Below are 20,090 nucleotides of genomic sequence, written 5' to 3'. Positions count from 1 at the left end.
AATTTAGAATCTACACTTTATCAGGAAGCTTCCACATAAGTTTAATTCTTCTGGTCCACACTAGTTCTTGAGATTTTAAAATCACACATCACAATTATCACAACATACAGTTGAACTTTGGTACATGTATCTTACATGGATATGTCGAATACCACGGAAATGTCAAAGTCAGTGGCAACTTCTGACCATACCACATATTTCTTAATTCCTTGGATATCATCAAGATCGAGATAATGAGGTTTGACTGTAACTATCATCTTTAAATTTGAAAAAAACAAACAAAATTTTAATAAGCAAACTTGAATCCCCTTTACCCAAGAGACAATTGACAAAGCTCGCTTTAACAAAGCAATAATCATCTGAAGCAGGCCTGATATAATGCATCCTTAGATGTATCATCCATCAAGATAATGTTAGGTAAACAAAGGACTTATCGTTACTTGGAAATAAGACCTGCACCAATACATTAACCTGTTCACTCATGCAGAAAATGAAGGTCAGATCCAGCATCTGAAGCAAGCCTGGAAGTATGCCATCCTTTGAAGTATCTCCTTGCAATTTTGGTCTACATAGGACTTATTACTTATCAAAATTAAACATATGCATCAAAAACATTAACCTGTTCACTCATGCAGAAAATGTAGGTCAGATCCAGCATCTGAAGCAATCTTGTTAATATGAATCCATAGATGTATCATCCCAGCAAGTTTGGTCTACATAGGACTTATCATTATTTGAAAATCTGAGACCTGCACCAAAAACTCATCAAGAAAATGTATTAACGTAGGTCAGATCCAGCTGAAGCAAGTTCATTAGTGTGCATTATATACTTAGATGTATCATGCATGCAAGTTTGGTCAAAATAAGACGTTGTTACTTGGAAATGGGACCTGCACCACTTGACAATGGAGAGCTGCAAACTTTGACCTCTATTCAACACTTGGGGCCATTAAATGAGCAGTGACAGATTTCTCGTGCCAGCGTCCACTGCCACACAGTACCTCCCTTTATTTGGCCTCAAAAGGGTCGGTCTCGATTCTCCATGTCCCACAGTGAGATCTGAACCTCACTCCTTGACTCTATGAAGCAGACACTCTTCAACTGGGGGCGACCCATCATTATAATATAGAGCAATACACTGTATGTGTACTGAATATTTTAATATCAATAAAATCAAAACATACAAATTTGAAAGTTGAGTATTAAAAAACTTTATAGATGCATGTACAAATATTCATAAATTGATTTAATCTGATTATTTGAACAGAAACCAATGAAGATTCCTTGATTTTTATCATTTAAAAAAGTTTTTTTTACCATAATTAATGAATCTATATATTTCCCAAATCAAATTTACAAGAGTAATGTCTGAACAAATAGTAATATTTACCAGTAAAACACTACATTAAGGACATGTAAAATTAATTCCTTGCAATTGGTTCTCAGGCCTTTCTTCAAGAAATATGATGAGGGAAGGAGGCATTTTTTTTTTCCAAAAATTTCCACAAAACCTAAGAAAATGATAAGGTGATTTGTTGTTTTTATTTTATTGATTTAGCAATAAAAAGGGTCAATGAACTCCTAAAATATAATTTATTGAACCAACATTCTAAATTCATTTGATAAAAGTTATATAAAACTGACATGTATATAAAAAATATGGTCTAAATGAATTAATGAAGATAATAATTAATTAAAAATCTTTTTTAGTTTATCAGTACCATGCAAAAAAATTAGAAATTTCCACAGTTAAAGGGCAATAACTCTCTTGAACACTGATTTATAAAAAGACATAAGATACAAACTTTTTTTTTCCTAAAAAATAACAGCAAAAATTTGTACTTTTTTCATTTAAAAGTTTCATAATGATGTCATATTAGTGCTAAAAGTAAATATTTATAAGGATGATGGCAAAAAAGGTAACATTTTGAACAAATCATAGAAAGTTAATAATTTTGAAAACACCTTATGATTTTAGAAATTCAATATTTTACATTATTCACAAACAAATTACAATGTTAAATAAATATCAGCTAGTCCATACATCCATTTGTTTGTGTCACCTGTCCTTAAATTTGAAATATATATAATACAAATTAACCCAATGCATACTACCAGGTCAACAAAGAAAGAAAAAATTGAGAAATTTTTCATGGTCTAAGGGCAATAACTCTTTCGAATAACTGGTCAATAGTCACCATACCTAATATAAGTTTACTTCATAAAAGTAGGGAGAGATATCACACAGCAATACTGCATACATGTACAATGTAGTACATCTCAAAGATAAGTGTTCATGTAATCTAGATACAGTTAGACTATAGACACAACTTTTTTTGCAGTAATTTGAAAAAGAGAATTATTTGAATTTTTTTTAAAAAGGAAGTCCAAGGAAGTTCTAGACTTATGAAAACACTGTTAATTATCCAAGTTCTCAACAACAAATGGCTATCAAATATCCAAGTGTTAGCTTGAAATTCGGTATGACAGGTATAAAAATTTAAATGAACACAATTGAAAACTTAAAATTAAGTGCATTTACAAAATTAGTTTACATACAAATAAAAGTGACCAGATACATTTAAACAAGTTCTACATTTTACTGGCCCCCCTGCTCTTCATCCGGATCCCATTCTGGCTCCTCAGACTCAGTGGTTCCAGTTGGTCCTCAGGTGGTAACATCTGGTTCTAACAACTGACTCTTCAGACTCAGCGGTTCCAGTTGGTCCTTCGGTGGCAGCATCTGGTTCAAGCACTCCATCTTGGGGACCAGTTTCTGCATGCTGTTCTTGACCCGGTTAAGAATTGAGATTGTCTCCGAGATCCTCTGAAACTGGTCTGCGTATTTGTTGTATTTCTTCTGCTCCTCTTGCATCACGCCCAGTAAAAACTGTATTGCACAATCAATCTACAAAACAGAGAACAGGGAGTGAAAGTTTCCTCTGACTTTCAAAAAGTTTGACACTGAAGGATTTGTTTTCATATATTTTCTGGCTAATGAAATTTTGCAGTTTTAACTTTCCCCCAAAAATATAGCAAAAAGTGAACATAAAGTAGACCCATCTAAGATATTTCTACAGGAATTTACGTTAATAAATTAATAAAATAAATATCTAATTCTAATCTATTAAAAACACACTGCCAAAAATACATGTCCAGTACTAGTACTACATGTATCCTGTCAATAAAATTACCCAACTGTTGAAATGGTTTACAATTATTTACTATAACTGTAGGCTGAATGAAATAAACTCTTATTATATAAATTTTATAAAAATCTGCAATTAAAATAAGGCTTCAGAAGTACATATATGTACTAAGGGTAGATGTGAAGAGAATGCAAAGAAATGAATGAATATAAATACATATGAATGTATTAAACAATGTTCAGTAAAAAATCAGTTCTAAACCCCTACCTCTTTAATCCTTACACACAGAGAATTCTGGGTCGGGGTCTTTCTCAATAAAGTTGCTGACGGCAATGCTGATGATATCAAGTTTCTGTGTCCCCGTTTCTGTCGGTTCTTTTTCTCTTTGGGTCGGTGTTCAGGATTTCACAGCTGATGATGGGACATTATGTGGTGAGAGTGTAGAAGAATCTATAATATCAAATCAGATTCATGAAATAACAAGTAAATTCAGAAAATGTAGTTCTTTGCTCTACCTCATAGGTTGGGGATAAACATCAAGATCATTATAACTAGGTCAAGGTCATTACATCAAAAATTAAATAAAATTCAGAAAGGTCCTGACACATAAACTTGACATACAAAAATTTAAAAATTCACCAGAAAGTTCTTGCCACATGTACATGTACGAGGGAATTAATTTTTCTTAGACTAATTATAGATCCTAGATTTTCCAAAAAAATCTAAAATCAAGCGTGGTGCTGAAAATTAACTTAATTTTGCTTGAAATATAAGTTTCACTGTACTGTGGTAGAAACTGTCTAAATGGGTAAGTGTGTATATAAGAAGCTTAAATGATTAAATTTTGGTTTATTTTTATTCATTCATGTTTTTATTGTTTTTCATTTTAATATTTATATTGTTTTTATTGACCATAATTATTATTTCTAGGGTTAAATGACTGTTATGTAGAGTATCTGGTCTTTTACTGTAACAGTTGTATCTGAGGGGGTTAGTCAATTTTTGACGCCAGGCATTGACTAACCCCCCCCCCCCCTTCTGCACATGCGTCATTATTTTCTCGCTAAATTCTGCAGTTTTATTCAATCAAATGCGCAACTGGTGCTTATAAAGTGAATGTGCATTTTCTCTTCTTTTTACTCTGATCTACCTCTAGATATTTAATAAGCAAAGTAAGCATGCTAATTGTATTACTATAGTTATGATAAATAAATTGGTGCCTTTACAAAATTGTATAAACTGGGTTGGAACAGTTTACGCATTTTTAGAACTGTTTCGCTGTTCATAATTGAGTGTAAACGTTACAATCCAGTTTATACCATATAAAATGAGTAGCTATTAAATTCATTCTTTAATAACAATGGAGAGAGGACCCGCTCATCAAAATATACCAATACATTATCATTATTTTCTGTCTGTATCATTTGTCATTAAAGCTAAAATAAGTTTTTAATTGGTCAAAACAATGTTGCAAATCCTAACCTGTTCTTGTGTTGCAAATCCTAACCTGTTCTTGTTTTCTCCGGCGCAATTTTCCATTTAAGAAATAAGGTATCATTTTTTGAGTTTTATTGAGATGTAAAACGGGTTGGTCACGTGATCAAATCCCATAAAGCCCAAAGGGCTTTATGGAAGATTTGATCATGTGCCAACCCATTTTACATCTCAATAAAACTCAAAAAATGATACCTTATTACTTCTATTTACATTTGTGACTTATTCATACTTTATATTTGCCTGGTTGTTACTTTTAACGTGTGAAATGCGTTAATTTTTCAAACCCAACGGCATGTATGTAATCTAATAACGCGCGTCGACCCTTTATGACGTCACAGAGAAATTACGTCGAACGTTTATCCAAACGCACATCTATAACCTCTTGACCCCGTACCTGTATTTACACAGTTATAAAAACGCTTGCCTTCAGTAGTGTTATATAAAGGAAAACATTTGCAAATGTAAATATCTGAAGGTAAAGCACATCTGGACGAGACTCCCTGAGCATGTAAAACACACTCAGTAAAACAGATTATGTAAGATTGGTGGAGTGGCTGTATTCAAATAAATTGAAAAAGCCATATACCCCAATCCCGTGTACTATCACCCCCAATAAGTGCACACGCAACCTCCAAAAAGCAGAGGTGAATTTACTGGCATGCAGAAAGTGTGGGATCTGGGTCTTACTTTGGTCCATCACGTCTATTATAATTGATAGGTATATCTCTAGGTGAAATTTTGCCTTATGCCGGTGTTTATAATACTTCTGTCGTTCGAGGCTGAAATAAAAACGATTAATAAATTACAACAATCAAATTAAAATTTAATCAAAGAAAAAAGTTAACAAATAAAAAAGATGTCTATTTTCCAGAGAACTTTTTAAGATTGGAGTTATATACTTAATTAATAAATTACACAAGTAAAATTTAATCAGCGAAAAAAGTTAACAAATAAAAAATTGTATTTTTGTAACATTAATGCACCCTGTGGTAGCCTATGATGAGGGTCAGGGATAACTTTTCTAAAATGCATGTCAAGGTCAAGGTCAAAAGGGCAAAACTGTTGGTACTTGTAGGAAGGTCTTGTCACAAGGAATAAACCTTTGAAAACCTTTGTGAAGTGTAAATATTGCTGTTTATTAGAAAACATTATGTTTTCAAGTTATGAGCAAGGTTTAAGTTTTGCGGACAAACAAACAGACTGACGGACAAGTCAAAGACAGACGGATGGACAGGGTGAAAATAAAATACCTCCACATACAAGCGCACAAAAATTAACATGATAGAATGGCACATGCTTTTAGTGCATTTAATTATCAAAATTGATTCATCCATATTTAAAGTGTTGGAGAATTTTAGGAATATGTTACATTTACATCTATATATTTAGATCTTTGGATCATAGAGGTTGTAATTAAGAATATATGAATTTTGGCATACATGAAGGTGTACCCTATTATTATACCCCCCACTTGAAAAGCAGGAGGGTATATAGTAATCGGTATTTCTGTCCGTCCATCCGTCCATGCGCTCTTCCATTTGTTACGCTTTTGGGTACCCATCTCTTATCTGCAACTCCTCTTATACCACAGGGTGAAATTTAATGAAACTTTCAGAGAATCTTTATAACATATTGCCATTGTGCACCTCCTATTTTACTTTTTTATTCAACACGTATTTTAGGTTTCCCATAGCAAAACATGGACATTGCCATTATCTGCTTACCTATGGCATCACATATAGAAGCTTCTGGATTACATTTGATATGACGAGTTATTCCTCTTTACATATTACTGTAAAACATTAAGCAAAACATGGACATTATGGGAGCCGGGGGGTATCATTTAGTGAGCTCATTGCTCATACCTCTAGTTTTTTTCGTAATGTTATTCGGACTCCTCAGCTTGTAACACATAGAATACGTTTACTTCACAATTATGAAATCATACTTTTGTTCACGTATGTGCCTGGCTCTTTTTTCTTGTAAAAATTTCCTCCTATGTGGATCTTTTGTTTCTCCAAGTTTTATCTTGATCAACGCAGGTGTTGCACTAAGAAAAATGGCTGTTCTGCAAATTATTAACAATTTCAAACATGATTGAACATATTCAACAAATTGAAATTTATAGGATTGTTTTACATAATTGTGTCAAGAGGCACGTATAGCCGAAAAATAAGACCCAAATGATAAGATTTTGAAGAAAAAAAAGTATACAGAACTTTACTTTACATCCTCCATCTAGAAGGATCTTGATTTCAGTGAAATTATTTGAAAATCTGCTGCTCTGTTAATTATAAATAAGATAAGCAATGAAAATAATCATTTAAAAGTTGCCTGGTTGTATTAGAGTAAAAAGTATACAGATCGATATAAGTATTGCTGGAATTTTAACACATATATATTTACATTCAGAAAAACACGCCCTTGCGCTAACATCTAACACGCCATCGCAATTTGTGTGTTTGTGCAACGACATGTTATGTGAACTTATATCTTAACGCTATAATTGATCTTAATTCATTACCATACACAATTGTAACTTCGGAATTGCAATGTGTGGCGCTTCATCTCTCCATAATCGTAAGAAATGTGAAACTGGTTGGTCAACATCACCCCCGGTCTCCTCCACCATGGTCTTGTACACTTGCTGCTTCATGGAGCATGGGGGGAGATGGATCTGTGATGTGTTCGGTATCTTTTCACCGTAATTGTCTGCATATGAGTGGAGCCATGCCATCACTTGCATCGATCTTGTTTGCTTCACCTTTATCTTGTGGCTCACAATAACCTTCTGCTTGTCTGTTAAATATAATATGTCAAATCTTATTTTAATGCAATTTATTATGAATATATTTATAGCAAAGTTACTTTTTATGAGTATAACTTAGTGGTGTTCCAATCATCGATTATAATCGAAAATCAGTCAATTGCTGACATAATCCAAGCAATCGATTGCATTTTTAAAATTCTGATTAATCAGTTTATTATTTTATTTTACAAGCATAGTAATTTTTAACACTAATTTTCCATCTATAGCATTGCTTTTGACTTATTTGTGTAATGTCACGGTGCAGATAAACAAACTCTTGTATTTCTACCCGTATAACAAAGCATGTTTCTGGGCATGGGCGTACTTTTGGTTCTATAAAATGAACAAAGGACCAGCTGGATCACCACAGAAAGTTGTCATTTACCCATTCTTACCATTTACTAGTTTAAATTGATATACTTTTTACATGACTGATTATAATCAATAATTAGTTAGGCCAAGCTTAAAATATTCTTTGTTTGCAGTTGCCGACCTATAAATTTAAGACGGGTGGGTAGGTAGACATTTTTTTTTATTTTTGAAAAAAAAATTTGAATTTTTGTTGAATAACAAATAAAAAAAGTTTTCATAGACCTAAATAATCCCAACTCTTATTATAAACCACTGATTGATAAAAACAAAAGTCAAAATTTGAAAATGAAACAGTTTCAATATTCTGAAAATTTGAAAAAAAGAACAAAAAAAACACATTACAAAATGGCTTAAAAAAAGTTTGAGTCTGGTGCATTTTCAGTGGATCGGTAGGCAACTGCAAACAAACTTATTTTTATTTTAGGCCTTACTTAGAGTAACCAAATCATCAATTATGAAAATTTTACCGATTCCCATCACTAGACTATAACTTACCTATTCAGACAGTATCTACTACAGTGAAAACTTGTATTTCAAGCAAAATTAAGGTAATTTTCAGCACTACACTTGAGTTTAAGATTTTTTTTAAAAATCTAGGATCTATAATTAGTCTTAGAAAAATTAATTCCATGTTTTGTAATGCATATTTTTAACAAGAGGCCCATGGGCCACATCGCTCACCTGAGAATCTTTGACCATTCAGTTGTTTACCACATTTCCCCCTTGTAATACATATTGTGACCCCACCCTAGCACAATGATCACAATTTAAACAATTTGAAATCTACATTTCCCCAGGATGCTTCAACATAGTTTCAGCTTTTCTGGCCCAGTGGTTCTTTGAGGGGAAGATTTTCAAAGATTTTTCCTATATATTTCTATATAAAACTTTGATTCCCCATTGTGGCCCCGCCCTACCTCCGGGGGTCATGATTGGAACAATTTAGAATCTACACTACCCCAGGGTGCTTCCACCTAAGTTTCAGCTTTATTGGCCTAGTGGTTCTTGAGAAGAAGATTATTAAAGATTTTTTTTTATATATTTCTATATAAAACTTTGATTCCCCATTGTGGCTCCGCCCTACCCCCGGGGGGTCATAAGTTTCAGCTTTTCTGGTCCAGTGGTTCTTGAGAAGAAGATTTTCAAAGATTTTTCCTATATATTTCAATGTAAAACATTGATTCTCCATTGTGGCCCCGCCCTACCACCAGGGGTCATGATTTGAACAATTTAGAATCTACACTACCCCAGGGTGCTTCCACATAAGTTTCAGCTTTTCTGGTCCAGTGGTTCTTGAGAAGAAGATTTTCAAAGATTTTTCCTATATTATATTTCAATGTAAAACATTGATTCTCCATTGTGGCCCCGCCTTACCACCAGGGGTCATGATTTGAACAATTTAGAATCTACACTACCCCAGGGTGCTTCCACATAAGTTTCAGCTTTTCTGGTCCAGTGGTTCTTGAGAAGAAGATTTTTAAAGATTTTTCCTATATATTTCTATGTAAAACGTTGATTCCCCATTGTGGCCCCACCCTACCCCTGGGGATGTCTGGGGGCACTTTGACCAAAATCAGGGGGCGCTAAATTGACCAATATTTGGGGGCGCTTTTTAAACTTCGCTTTTCTATACCAATATGTAAGGGGACGCTTTGACCAAAATCATGGTATATGCTTTGACCAAAATATATCGGGGGGCGCTTTGACCAAAATTTGGGATCGCATTGACCAATAATTGGGACAATTCGGAAACTTCGCTTTCTATAAAAATATATGTCAGGGGGCGCTTTGACCAATATTTGGGGGTGGTTTGGAAACTTAGCTTTCTATAATAATATGTCAGGGGGCGCTTTGACCAAAATCAGGGGGCGCTTTGACCAATATTTGGGGGCGCTTTGGAAACTTCGTTTTACTATAAAAATATGTCAGGGGACGCTTTGATCAAAATCAAGGGACGCTTTGACCAAAATCAGGGGGCGGTTTCGTAGTATCATATTTCTATAAAATATGTCAGGGGGCGCTTTGACCAAAATCTGGGGACATTTTGACCAAAATCATGGTACGCTTTGACCAAAATCAGGGAACGCTTTGACCGGGACGGTTTTAATTGAGAACGCTTTGACTGGCTCCCTCTCACTCATAACAATTACATAATGTAATGTACATGTACAGAGTATGTTATTATTTCTGACTAGAATAAGTCGATGATTGTCATACATTTGCACAAATAGAACAATAAAAAGGCTCTCAGTTTTATAAATAAAATTAAAAAGGGTTACTGATTCTTTATGTTCTTGTATCCTTTTCCTGTCCATCTTTACACATAATTTTTTCAAAGATAACAGAAAACAGAACATAATGGATATAGCTTACCTAATTTTTCGTGTCACGGCTGTCAGTAGTGTTTGTCGAATATTATGGGCGCTACATTTTGCATCAAATCTCAGCATACTCAGCAATATTCAGTGTACAACTGCCTACTCCGAGGTTTTTTTAATTTGACGCCAATATTATTTGTATTAGTTGTATTAAACTAATATTTTTTCAATCTTGAACCCGATGCAAATTTGACTTAAAAAGTGTACAGGTTTTAATTCAAATGGGACATCTTAAAACAAGACTGATGTGTTTGTGAAACACTGATTCAACTGATGACAGCTCTTTATATATACCAAGATTAAATAATAAAAGATAAGAGATTCAAATATATTTCAAACTCTAAGATCAAGAAGTAGAATTAAATCATGATAAAATAATTGCCCCCCCCCTTCTGAGTAAAAAGTTATGGCGATATGGGGGTTAGTTTTTGATAACTTAGTACATCATACATAGGCGTAGTCACAGGGGGGGGGGGGGGCAGCGGGGGCACTAGCCCCCCCCCCCCACTTTCAGATCTGGGGGGGGGGGCAAGAGTATGTCCGTGCCCCCCCCCACTTTTTAATGAAGAACAGGTATTTTGAAATAATATGAAACCTCATTTTATGGCATTTTTTCTATGTTCAACAACTGAGTAAGCATTTCTGTTGATAGTTGTATAATGCGGGTCAAAAAATTGGAATTGAAAGTAACTTGCCTTTGAAAAAAAGTTGTCTACTATCCCCCCCCCCCCCCCCCCACGAAATAGGATTTTCGAGTTTGGGCCCCCTCACTTTTAACTTAAGGGTTTTTTTTTAATTAAAAAATTTTTTTTTTTTTCCTGTCAAAGAATTTCATATGATCAATGTGAAAGCACAGCTAGGCAACTGGCCTTTTAAGTTTTCGTGACTAAAAAAATATATATTCCCAAGTTCAAGGTATTAAAGTAATTAAAAAATTATTGGTACCGAAGGAAAGTTCTTCTCAAATGGAAAACATGATCAATGTGAAAGCACAGCTAGGCAACTGGCCTTATTTATTTTTCTGTTGATAAAAAAATATATATTCCCTACCTAATAATTAAAAAAAATAAGCAAAGTCAGGTGCCTGTATGTAAAGCATCAATTAACTCTCTAAAGATTTAGGCAAGGTTATATGATCAATGTGAAAGCAAAGCTAGGCAACTGGCCTTATTTATTTTTCTTTTGATAAAAAATATATATTCCCTACCTAATAATTAAAAAAAATAAGCAAAGTCAGGTGCCTGTATGTAAAGCATCAATTAACTGTTCTAAAGATTTAGGCAAGGTTAATTTTTTTTTCAAACTCAAAGGTCAAGATCAAGAGGTACAATGTAAAAGGTTTTTTACTTTGCAGAACCTATTCAAAAGATGTCACCTTTGTAAAAATGTTTTCCAAATGAAGGTCAAATTCTACGAGTAATGTCTAAAAATGTTGGTACTCATGGATTGAAAACACTTGTCATAAAAAGAACTTCTTGACCTCGGCAGTTGTACTACCTAGATTCAGTAATAAATTTAAAATATATGTATTATAATTAGACCAAATAAATCATTCATTGTATTAAAAAATAAGGAAGCTCTAAACATTTCTCATTAAAAGATTTCCAATACCAAGGTAGTTAATTGAGTTCGAGGGATCTGCCCTTTGATAGTAGTATAAGCCTCCTAGATAGCCCGGAAGTGACGTCATAACAGGAAGTGACCTAACCGGAAGTGGGCGGAAATAGCCTAGCCGGAAGCGGAAGTGGTCAAGCTGGACCCTTAGTGGTCTAGCGGAAGCGGAAGTGGCCTAGCGGAAGCGGAATTGGTCTAGCCAGAAGTGTCCCTAGCCTGAAGCAGGCTAGATGGCTGGGTCAACTGAGTGCACTTTTTATGCAAATGAGGTCAAAACATGGTGTATTTTGATTGGTTGGGAGGATAAGGGGGTCAAGGGAGTGCACTTTTGGGTCTGTGGGGGGATAGAGGGGTCAAGGGAGTGTAGGTTGGGGGTCTGGGGGGATGGGGGGGTCAAGGGAGTGTAGGTTGGGGGGTCTGGGGGATAGGGGGGTCAACTCAGTACAACCCTAACCCTAACCCCTAACCCTAACCCTAGGGGATAGGTGGGTTTCAATTCAGTACATAGCCCTAAATACGGTGTTTACACTATACTGTAAGGACCGTGTGCAAAAAAATTAGGGTCGTGTGCAAAAAATAGGTTGGACTTACCTATGCATTGTGACGTCATCCACTATATAAATACAATGTGATTATGACGTCACACTTTTTCATTTACAGTCTCAAGCTCCAGACAGCTCAGTATTACGTTACGCTATATACAACTCCAAGTACAAAATTCAATCAAATGCATTTAGTATTTTAGTTCAGGCAAAAAAACATAAGGTCCATCATTAACAAGCTTTGTGCAAACAGCTTGTTTATTTACTGATTTATTGAATCGGTAAATAAAATTCAAAATTTTATATTGACGCCGATTACATGTATATTATAGAACATAGAAATTGGTAAATAATTATTATACATGATGATTAAACTGCTTAAGAATATTTTTTTTACCGTTCTATCTTTCTTTTCTAGCTTTTCTCCACTTTTTTAAAAAAATCTAATAACATGAAAAAAGACGATTGTTTTTCATACGCCCGATTTTTAGAAATGGGGGGAAATATCAACGAAATAATTGAGGAAGTAAACAAATATTAAAAATCAAAATTCACTTTGCATTTTCAGCATCGATAAACAGGAACGTAATATCGCTATAAAATATAAGCGGGCAGCCAGATTTTTTTTTTTTACAATACAACCCCCCCCCATAAAAAGAGAGAGAGAGAGAGAGAGAGAGAGAGAGAGTAGCTAAAAAATGACTACAAACATAATGCCATTTTTTTGGTTCAAACTTTTCACACAAACAAATTTCGTTAATATAACCATGCCAATTTGAATGCATGAATACATGTATACTTCAAGATACAAGGGATGTCCTTTCAGTGAACAATTTCAACAGTAAATGGTTATGTTCGGAACCCCCCCCCCCTTCTTCCAATTGATTAAAATTCTGTTCCTGCATTTATATCGGTCGTCATTTTATGTAAATCTTGATTTATCAAAACTTTTCAAAAATTCGGTCCCAGTGAGTAGTAAACGCTATTTCCATGTAGCATGCATTGCGTTGACAGAAAATAAAATATGCAACGTACGGACCAGTAGCGGATCCAAGAATTTCGTAAATGGGGGGGGGGGGAGTGCAGTATAAGGCAGAGGAGGTCTGGTGGCTGAACTGAAGCCCCATGTGGGTCTAATACATGGTCCTTTTGAGGGGCTGACAAGTCCTTATAAATAAGAGATGCTTTTCATTGATTTTAGGATAATGGACATATAAATTTTATGTAGAAAAATTTCAAACGGCAAACGGGGTGGGGTGGGGGGGGGGCACGCGGCGCGCCGGCACTGGATCCGCCTTTGCGGACATTTTTAGTGCCTCTATCGTTTGTAGAAAATCTTTCTCTCATTGGATAAAATGATTTTTCATTTCTTTCAATGACGATGTTATCAGGCACTTTTATAACATTGGAGGGGGTGAGGATATTCAGAATTCTTTACATCTTAGTTTTATAATACAGTCACCACCTCCGTGCACTTTCCGTTGCAGTAACAGAATCACTCCATGATATTGTATTCATTTTTTCTGTTGAAAATACATGTACAATGTCTGTCTCCAATCAGACTTATGCTTGTCAAAGTTTTTGATATTTTTTTTTTATTTTTACTTGCTATGCCCTCCCCCTTTACATAAATACTTTTAAAATTGCTTAATGCCTGATTATTGTTCTAAAAACTCAGTGTTTCAAGTAATTTGAAAAAAAAATAGTTAGGGCTTATTGTAATTAAAAGTAATACAGTACAATCAATTTAACTCAATATAAAAGGGTGCAGCACAAATTTGCTCATGTCAACGTTGTCCACAACTAAAAGAAGGTGAGGGGTTTTTCTGTATATTTGTATTTTTTCCACATTCAATTTGATTCAGTAAAGAACAGAAATTTATCTCAAGTTGAATCTTCATGACATTTCAAAGTAAAATACATAATCTCTGTATGGCAGCAAAGGTACAGGTATGATGGACTTGTATAATACTTATGAAAAACATTGCAAAATAAATACACATTTAGGGTGTTTTTCCTGGATTTCCGGTATCAAACTTGTTATGATTGATAGTATCACACATAAATATAACAACACAATGAAACTCTGATGTGATCATTTTATCATTTGCCTCTACATGTATTCAAATTAAAAGAAAAAATATGTTGAATAACTGTTACTTCTACTTAAAAATATGTATGTGTAAAACAATGATACATGTGAGAAAATTATCCCAGTTAAACAAGAGTGACTTCTTTTGGGGGCTCATTTTGTCTCTGAAGATCATATCCACTGTTTTTGTCTTTGAAGACCATATCCACTTTGATGGTAGGGTGCTGAGTGATTGAAACAGTGATGTTGACATTCATACATTTCTGTTTAGGTAGAAAGGTCCTTCAAAAATCAGTCTGAAAAAAAAAAATTAATTGTGATAAATGCATACTTCTCATTCTGTCTATTTACTTATACACACATATAAAAAACATTAGTCATTTATGCATCTACATGTAAATTTATGAATAACAGATACATGTAAATGCAAGGCATTCCAACAAATTAGATAATAAACACAATGTAATGCACATGTAGTTGCATGGTTACAAAACTACATCATGATATTATGAATGATATCAGAAAACAAGACATTTAGGAACATTGATGCCCTGCATGGCAGCTTGTGGCACAGATAAAAGTTTTTCAAATGCAAGTCAAAATCCAAAGGTCAAGGTTAAATTTGGTTGTACCCGCAGAAACGTCTTTACGTAAGGAATACATATGTGAAATATGAAAACAATAGACCCACACATCCAAATGTGAGCTGCGTTAAAGATTTTGTGGACAAACAGGCAGACAGACAGATACCAACAGATGGACAAACCGGGCAAAAAATATATACTCCCAAATCTAAGAATACGGAGGCATAACAAGTCAAATACAATTATGATGTAACATTTTCCTGATTTACTCCAGCTTACTTTATACTAAAAAAATAAAACTGTGGCTAGTGTAGGGATATTGCAATGTATGCCATTTCTTTTTAGTCTTTTAACCTAATTAAAAAGTTTTCACTTTATTTACTTTTGTTGTATTTATTGTAATGTACAGTATTCAGAACTGTTACAGCATTATTTGTCAACTGATAGAATAAACCTCATTCTAGATTTTTTTTTATCTTAGAAAATGAGATTCAGAATTTCATATATTTTAAAAAGTTGAATCGTGACATTTTGCATAGGCATTGGAACTGGAGGGGGCTTAGCCCCTCCCCCCTTTTTTTTTGTTGCAAAAATAGACATTAAAAACATGAAGGCATTGAAAATTTGGATTTAACCTTTTTTTGTTGGTTTAGCCCCCCCCTCCCTTTTCAATTTGCTTCCATGTTTTGATATGAATCATGATACAGTTCAAGTGTATCATGACATAACACAATTAACATCTAGCCATACTGTTGTTTATAAATATCATGCACTTCCTGATCTGTCCTAAATTTGATTCTGTTTTGTGTGTTGAAGGAGATTAAGCCAAAAATAAAAATAGTCTTGTTTCCTGCTACCCGACCTACCCTATTTTTTTGCACCCGACCCTAAAGTTTTTATTTAGTTTTTGAGGAAAATTTGAAAATTTCATGATCCAAAAGTGAAAAAAATATACATTCAAGTGGTATTTCATGAAATATACATATTTTAAATATGGACTTGCATGAAACACTACTTATTTTAAACGATAATATTGACCAATGACATGTTTAATTTGGTTTTGTAATAGTTCATATCCAACAAATACCATTGGAAAAAAATAAAATTAAATAAAAAAATAAAATAATTTTCCGACCTACATTTTTTTTCACGCTGGTAGCAGGAAACAAGACTATTTTTTTTTTTTTGCCTTATGATTTTTTTTTTACCTTCAATGTGATAAGTATCTGTCACAGTCATGAGTGCCTTACTTGGAAAAATTCTCTTTTGTGGACCTTTATAAATGTTTGAATGAATGAATGAATTATTGCACAAGGCATTATAACAAAGCAAAATCAACCAGCCAACAGAATCAAATCGATTAGGTCCTTTTATTTTAAAACTTAAAAAAAAAATGAATTAAAAATATTTTAATAATTATCATTAAGTTACAATGGTGAAACCTGCATTTATTTCGTTTCAAAGGTAGATTGATTCATTCATTATTAATTAATATGTTTATCTCCATGTATCTTGATCCTAAATTAACAATCAAAACTTTAGTACATGTATGTGTATAAATTAATTATAATTTAGTATTTATTCATTTAATTCCTATATCAGGAAAAAAATGAAACTGTGGATTTTCATAAAATTTTATGCTTTTGTCTATAAAAACACACACACAAAAAACAATGTAAATGCAGATGTCAACAATTCTAATACGTGTATACATTATCGTAGTTATCTAACTTATAACCTAATTTGAATAGTAACACATGGCATTTTTACAGTATTTTTAATGATTTAACATTTTATGCCGAGAATGAGAAGAACTAATTCAAAATAATAGATTGTCAATTAATTTTAATTTTTTAAATAACTTTCAATGAAAATTTAATGAAAAGAGCCTTAGTTATAAATAACGTTAAAAATGTAACATTTTATTCCTCTCAAAAATTAATTAGGCTGGTTCAATTGTTAAGCAAGGTATTCCACCAAGAAATTATCACTTATTTATCGATCTTGCTTGTATTCAATAGCACATTAGAAACCTATAGTAATCATATATAAAATGTGCGTTCAGGCGTGAAGCGATTTCCTGTTACCCAGTTAAACACCTTTCTGTGCATTTTTGGCTATTGGATTTTTCATGCTTCTTATTCAAGGTCCGTGTTGATTGTTCTTTCGTCTCCTTTTACATGTAAAATATTTTGCTAGGTCCCCCTGATTACCTAAAACATTTTATATGTAAAATACAGGTTCAAGTTAATAATTTGAGACATAAAAAAAAAAGAAACCTGGAATTTCACTGTTTTTTTTAATACGGTGTTCAAATTTTAAGTGGACCAAAGGTCCACCCAGTCCAGAGCATTTGGTGGACCTTCCAATTTTTTGGTGGACTCAGCCCGCCGGTCCACCATTAGTGTCGAACCCTGTACATACCCTATTTTTTTTCACGCTGGTAGCAGGAAACAAGACTATTTTTTTTTTTTTGCCTTATGATATTTGAATTTTTTACCTTCAATGTGATAATCAGGCAGTATCTGTCACAGTCATGAGTGCCTTACTGTGGTCCGAAAGCTGGATCGATAAAGCACCACAGTCCTATATTTTGGGAATTAAGCCTTGGGTGACATTGTAGTCATATCCTGGTGTTGTCCTTATTGTTTTCTCCCTTTCCTGTTAAAATCAAACTTTAGTTTACTTCTCTATTATAATAGTATTCTTCATTTTCAATTCCTCAGTAGGAAATATGTGGATTTTCAAAATTTGTAGCTTGTATACATACAAGTACATGAGATCTACAATTGTATGTGTAACATATGGTCTACTTGTATAACCTAATTGAATAATAACAATGCATATGATTTTCTATAATTTTAAGACTTAATTTGCTAGAATGAGATAATTAATTTTTAATTTTAATTTTAATGAAGTGTTCTAACTCTTCTGGTCTATGCTATAATTAAACAGGTCCAGGAAAATCACTGTATTTAGCTATTTAGCTTAATTTACCTATATAGCTTTATTTACCTACATGTATATAACATTTTTAAAAGTGTGTTTTTGGTGAATTGTTTTCAGTCCATTTCAAAGTTGAAAACTAATACTGCTTCATTATGCATCTTTTTGTCTGCTTTTGATAAACAGAAATTTACTCCGAAATAGCTAAAAAAAATCTACATTACATAGGTAAATAAAGCTATATAGGGCCTATAGGTAGATTTAGCTATATAGCTAAATTTTGTGATTTTTCTGGACCTGTAAATTGGGAGAACTCATGGTCTAAATGGTTATCATAACGATGGACATGTGTCTCGTCTCGTCTTATACAGTATTCAAACTTTACCTTTTATCACATCAATGTTTCCTCAGCCCTGCCATCACAGAATTTTTAGCTTTCATTGAGCTCAGTCTCGAATTACAAAGCTCTTTGTTTTCTCGAATATTCTCATCATTATTGATGCCATTCGCACAACCATGAAATATACCATGTCTCTTGCATCAACAGTCTTGTATTTCTATCAAATTCATTCAGAATGTGTTGAATTACAGCCATAACATGCATAAGACACGAAACTTCTCTCCGTTTCCAATGACGCATGGAAGCCGCCATTGCAACTTGGTGTAAACTACGCTTGAAAAAATAATCCGGATTTAATCGGATTGAAAATAATAAACCGTTACTTGCTGCTCTAAAAAATAAATAGAACGATTGTCATTTTCCTTTATTTTAATCAATAAACTAATACACAACATTCAATTTGAATTTTTTGAAAACCGAATTACTCGCGCAAGCCAATTTTCCAGATTTTGGAAAAAGTTTGGAAAGCCTGTGGCAGTGGTATTCGTAGGGCAAAAGTAGTCCCGGAGAATTTTAACATCAAATGGTAAAGTTTAGTACAGTTTTGTTGCTGAAAACAAAGAGAAATTTTTTTTACATATTTTGAAATTACAGTCCGTTAGATACATGTAGAACGTTAAATAGTTCCCTTTATTACATTTTTACCCGTGAAATACTGTAATTTATTCATTGAATAAAAATGATATCCTGTCACAGTGTGAAAGGATATCAAAATGATATCCTGTCACAGTGTGACAAATATCAGAAGTGCGGGAAAACTCTCGATTTCCCTTCCCATAACGAAGATTGCTGTAACAAAATCTTCTTTGACCTAATATAAGATAGATGGAAATAAATAAACCATTCTGACAGCGAGTAAAACTGTAAAAATTACCAAAAATATGTTGCTAAATCCATGTTTACAGTGTTTTACCTCACTTAGCTATGACGTCTCAACCGCTCAATTATGACGTCACGAGCCTATGACTGTATTACAAAAAGACAGAGGCAAAGGAAAAATCAAAGATTTTTTTTAAAAATGTAATGTACAATGTACTCGTGAAAATATCAAAAATCCTGTCCCACTCGTGAAATAAATTCCATATTCAACTACAAAACATTGAATATCCTCTATATATTTTGTTAATTGGAAGTTCAGTTGTTCATAGAGACGGATTTGTCTGTACGAAAGACAGAAAAGTATATCTTTTTTTTTGGGGGGGGGGGGGGGTAGGGGTATTCAGTTTTCAAAGGATTTAAAATACAGTTAACACAATATTTTGGGATTGTAGATTATGATCAACTATTTTTGTCATTAATTAAGCATATTGTATAACTTAAACACGATGACCACTTGGATTGCTAAGCGATGACAGGTGCCCCAAGTTGATTTTGCAAACATACCAATTTGAAAATGTAATAACTTTGTTATAAATGAAGATATTTTTATTCTGTGTTCAGTTTTTGTCGTGATTTTACATGGACAACTTAAATACACAAAAATCTCAAATTCGATAAATTTTGCCATAAGGTCGATTTCTATCCGACGAGGCTCATATGTAAAGATCAGTAAAGCCCATATTTTAAAAGTGGAAAAAAAATATTTTCTTGTGTGTGTAATTTGTGTGGGATGGTACGTGCATATCATTAAAAAAAAAAACAAAAAAGGATGGAATGTCTCGATAGCTGACTTTACAATGCAAGGCTAAAAAAATAATGGAAGGCCCA

At 33.5% G+C, this 20,090-nt stretch overlaps 1 protein-coding gene and 1 long non-coding RNA gene across 2 annotated transcripts; both read right to left on the bottom strand.

Moving 5' to 3' along the window:
* Positions 1-1,913: 1,913 nt before the first annotated feature.
* Positions 1,914-7,844, bottom strand: LOC134240080 (uncharacterized). The gene is made up of 4 exons (XM_062722188.1): positions 7,841-7,844; positions 7,171-7,445; positions 3,417-3,554; positions 1,914-2,908 (listed from the first exon to the last, which is right to left on the bottom strand). Exons 1-4 carry the CDS (start codon positions 7,842-7,844, stop codon positions 2,669-2,671), a joined length of 657 nt encoding a protein of 218 aa, XP_062578172.1. The 3' UTR covers positions 1,914-2,668.
* A 6,602-nt stretch (positions 7,845-14,446) lies between these two features.
* On the bottom strand, positions 14,447-18,674 carry LOC134240081 (uncharacterized). Its single transcript, XR_009986353.1, has 3 exons — positions 18,369-18,674; positions 17,538-17,698; positions 14,447-14,749 (listed from the first exon to the last, which is right to left on the bottom strand). It is a non-coding gene; the product is annotated as an uncharacterized LOC134240081 (long non-coding RNA).
* Between the last annotated feature and the right edge of the window lie 1,416 nt (positions 18,675-20,090).

Source organism: Saccostrea cucullata, unplaced genomic scaffold (genome assembly GCF_032062105.1).
Source record: "Saccostrea cucullata isolate Sc308-1 unplaced genomic scaffold, CSIRO_AGI_Scuc_v1 ctg1049, whole genome shotgun sequence".
Classification (NCBI taxonomy): domain Eukaryota; kingdom Metazoa; phylum Mollusca; class Bivalvia; order Ostreida; family Ostreidae; genus Saccostrea; species Saccostrea cuccullata.
This window is presented reverse-complemented; position numbering and strand designations above follow the sequence as displayed.

Bases quoted from the DNA above. Each gene is read 5' to 3' on its own strand.
- LOC134240080 (XM_062722188.1), bottom strand. The intron at 3,555-7,170 runs GTAATGAATTAA...CATCAGCTGTGA, and splicing joins CGAAGTTACAATTGTGTATG to AATCCTGAACACCGACCCAA. The intron at 2,909-3,416 runs GTAGGGGTTTAG...TCTGTTTTGTAG, and splicing joins TGTGTGTAAGGATTAAAGAG to ATTGATTGTGCAATACAGTT.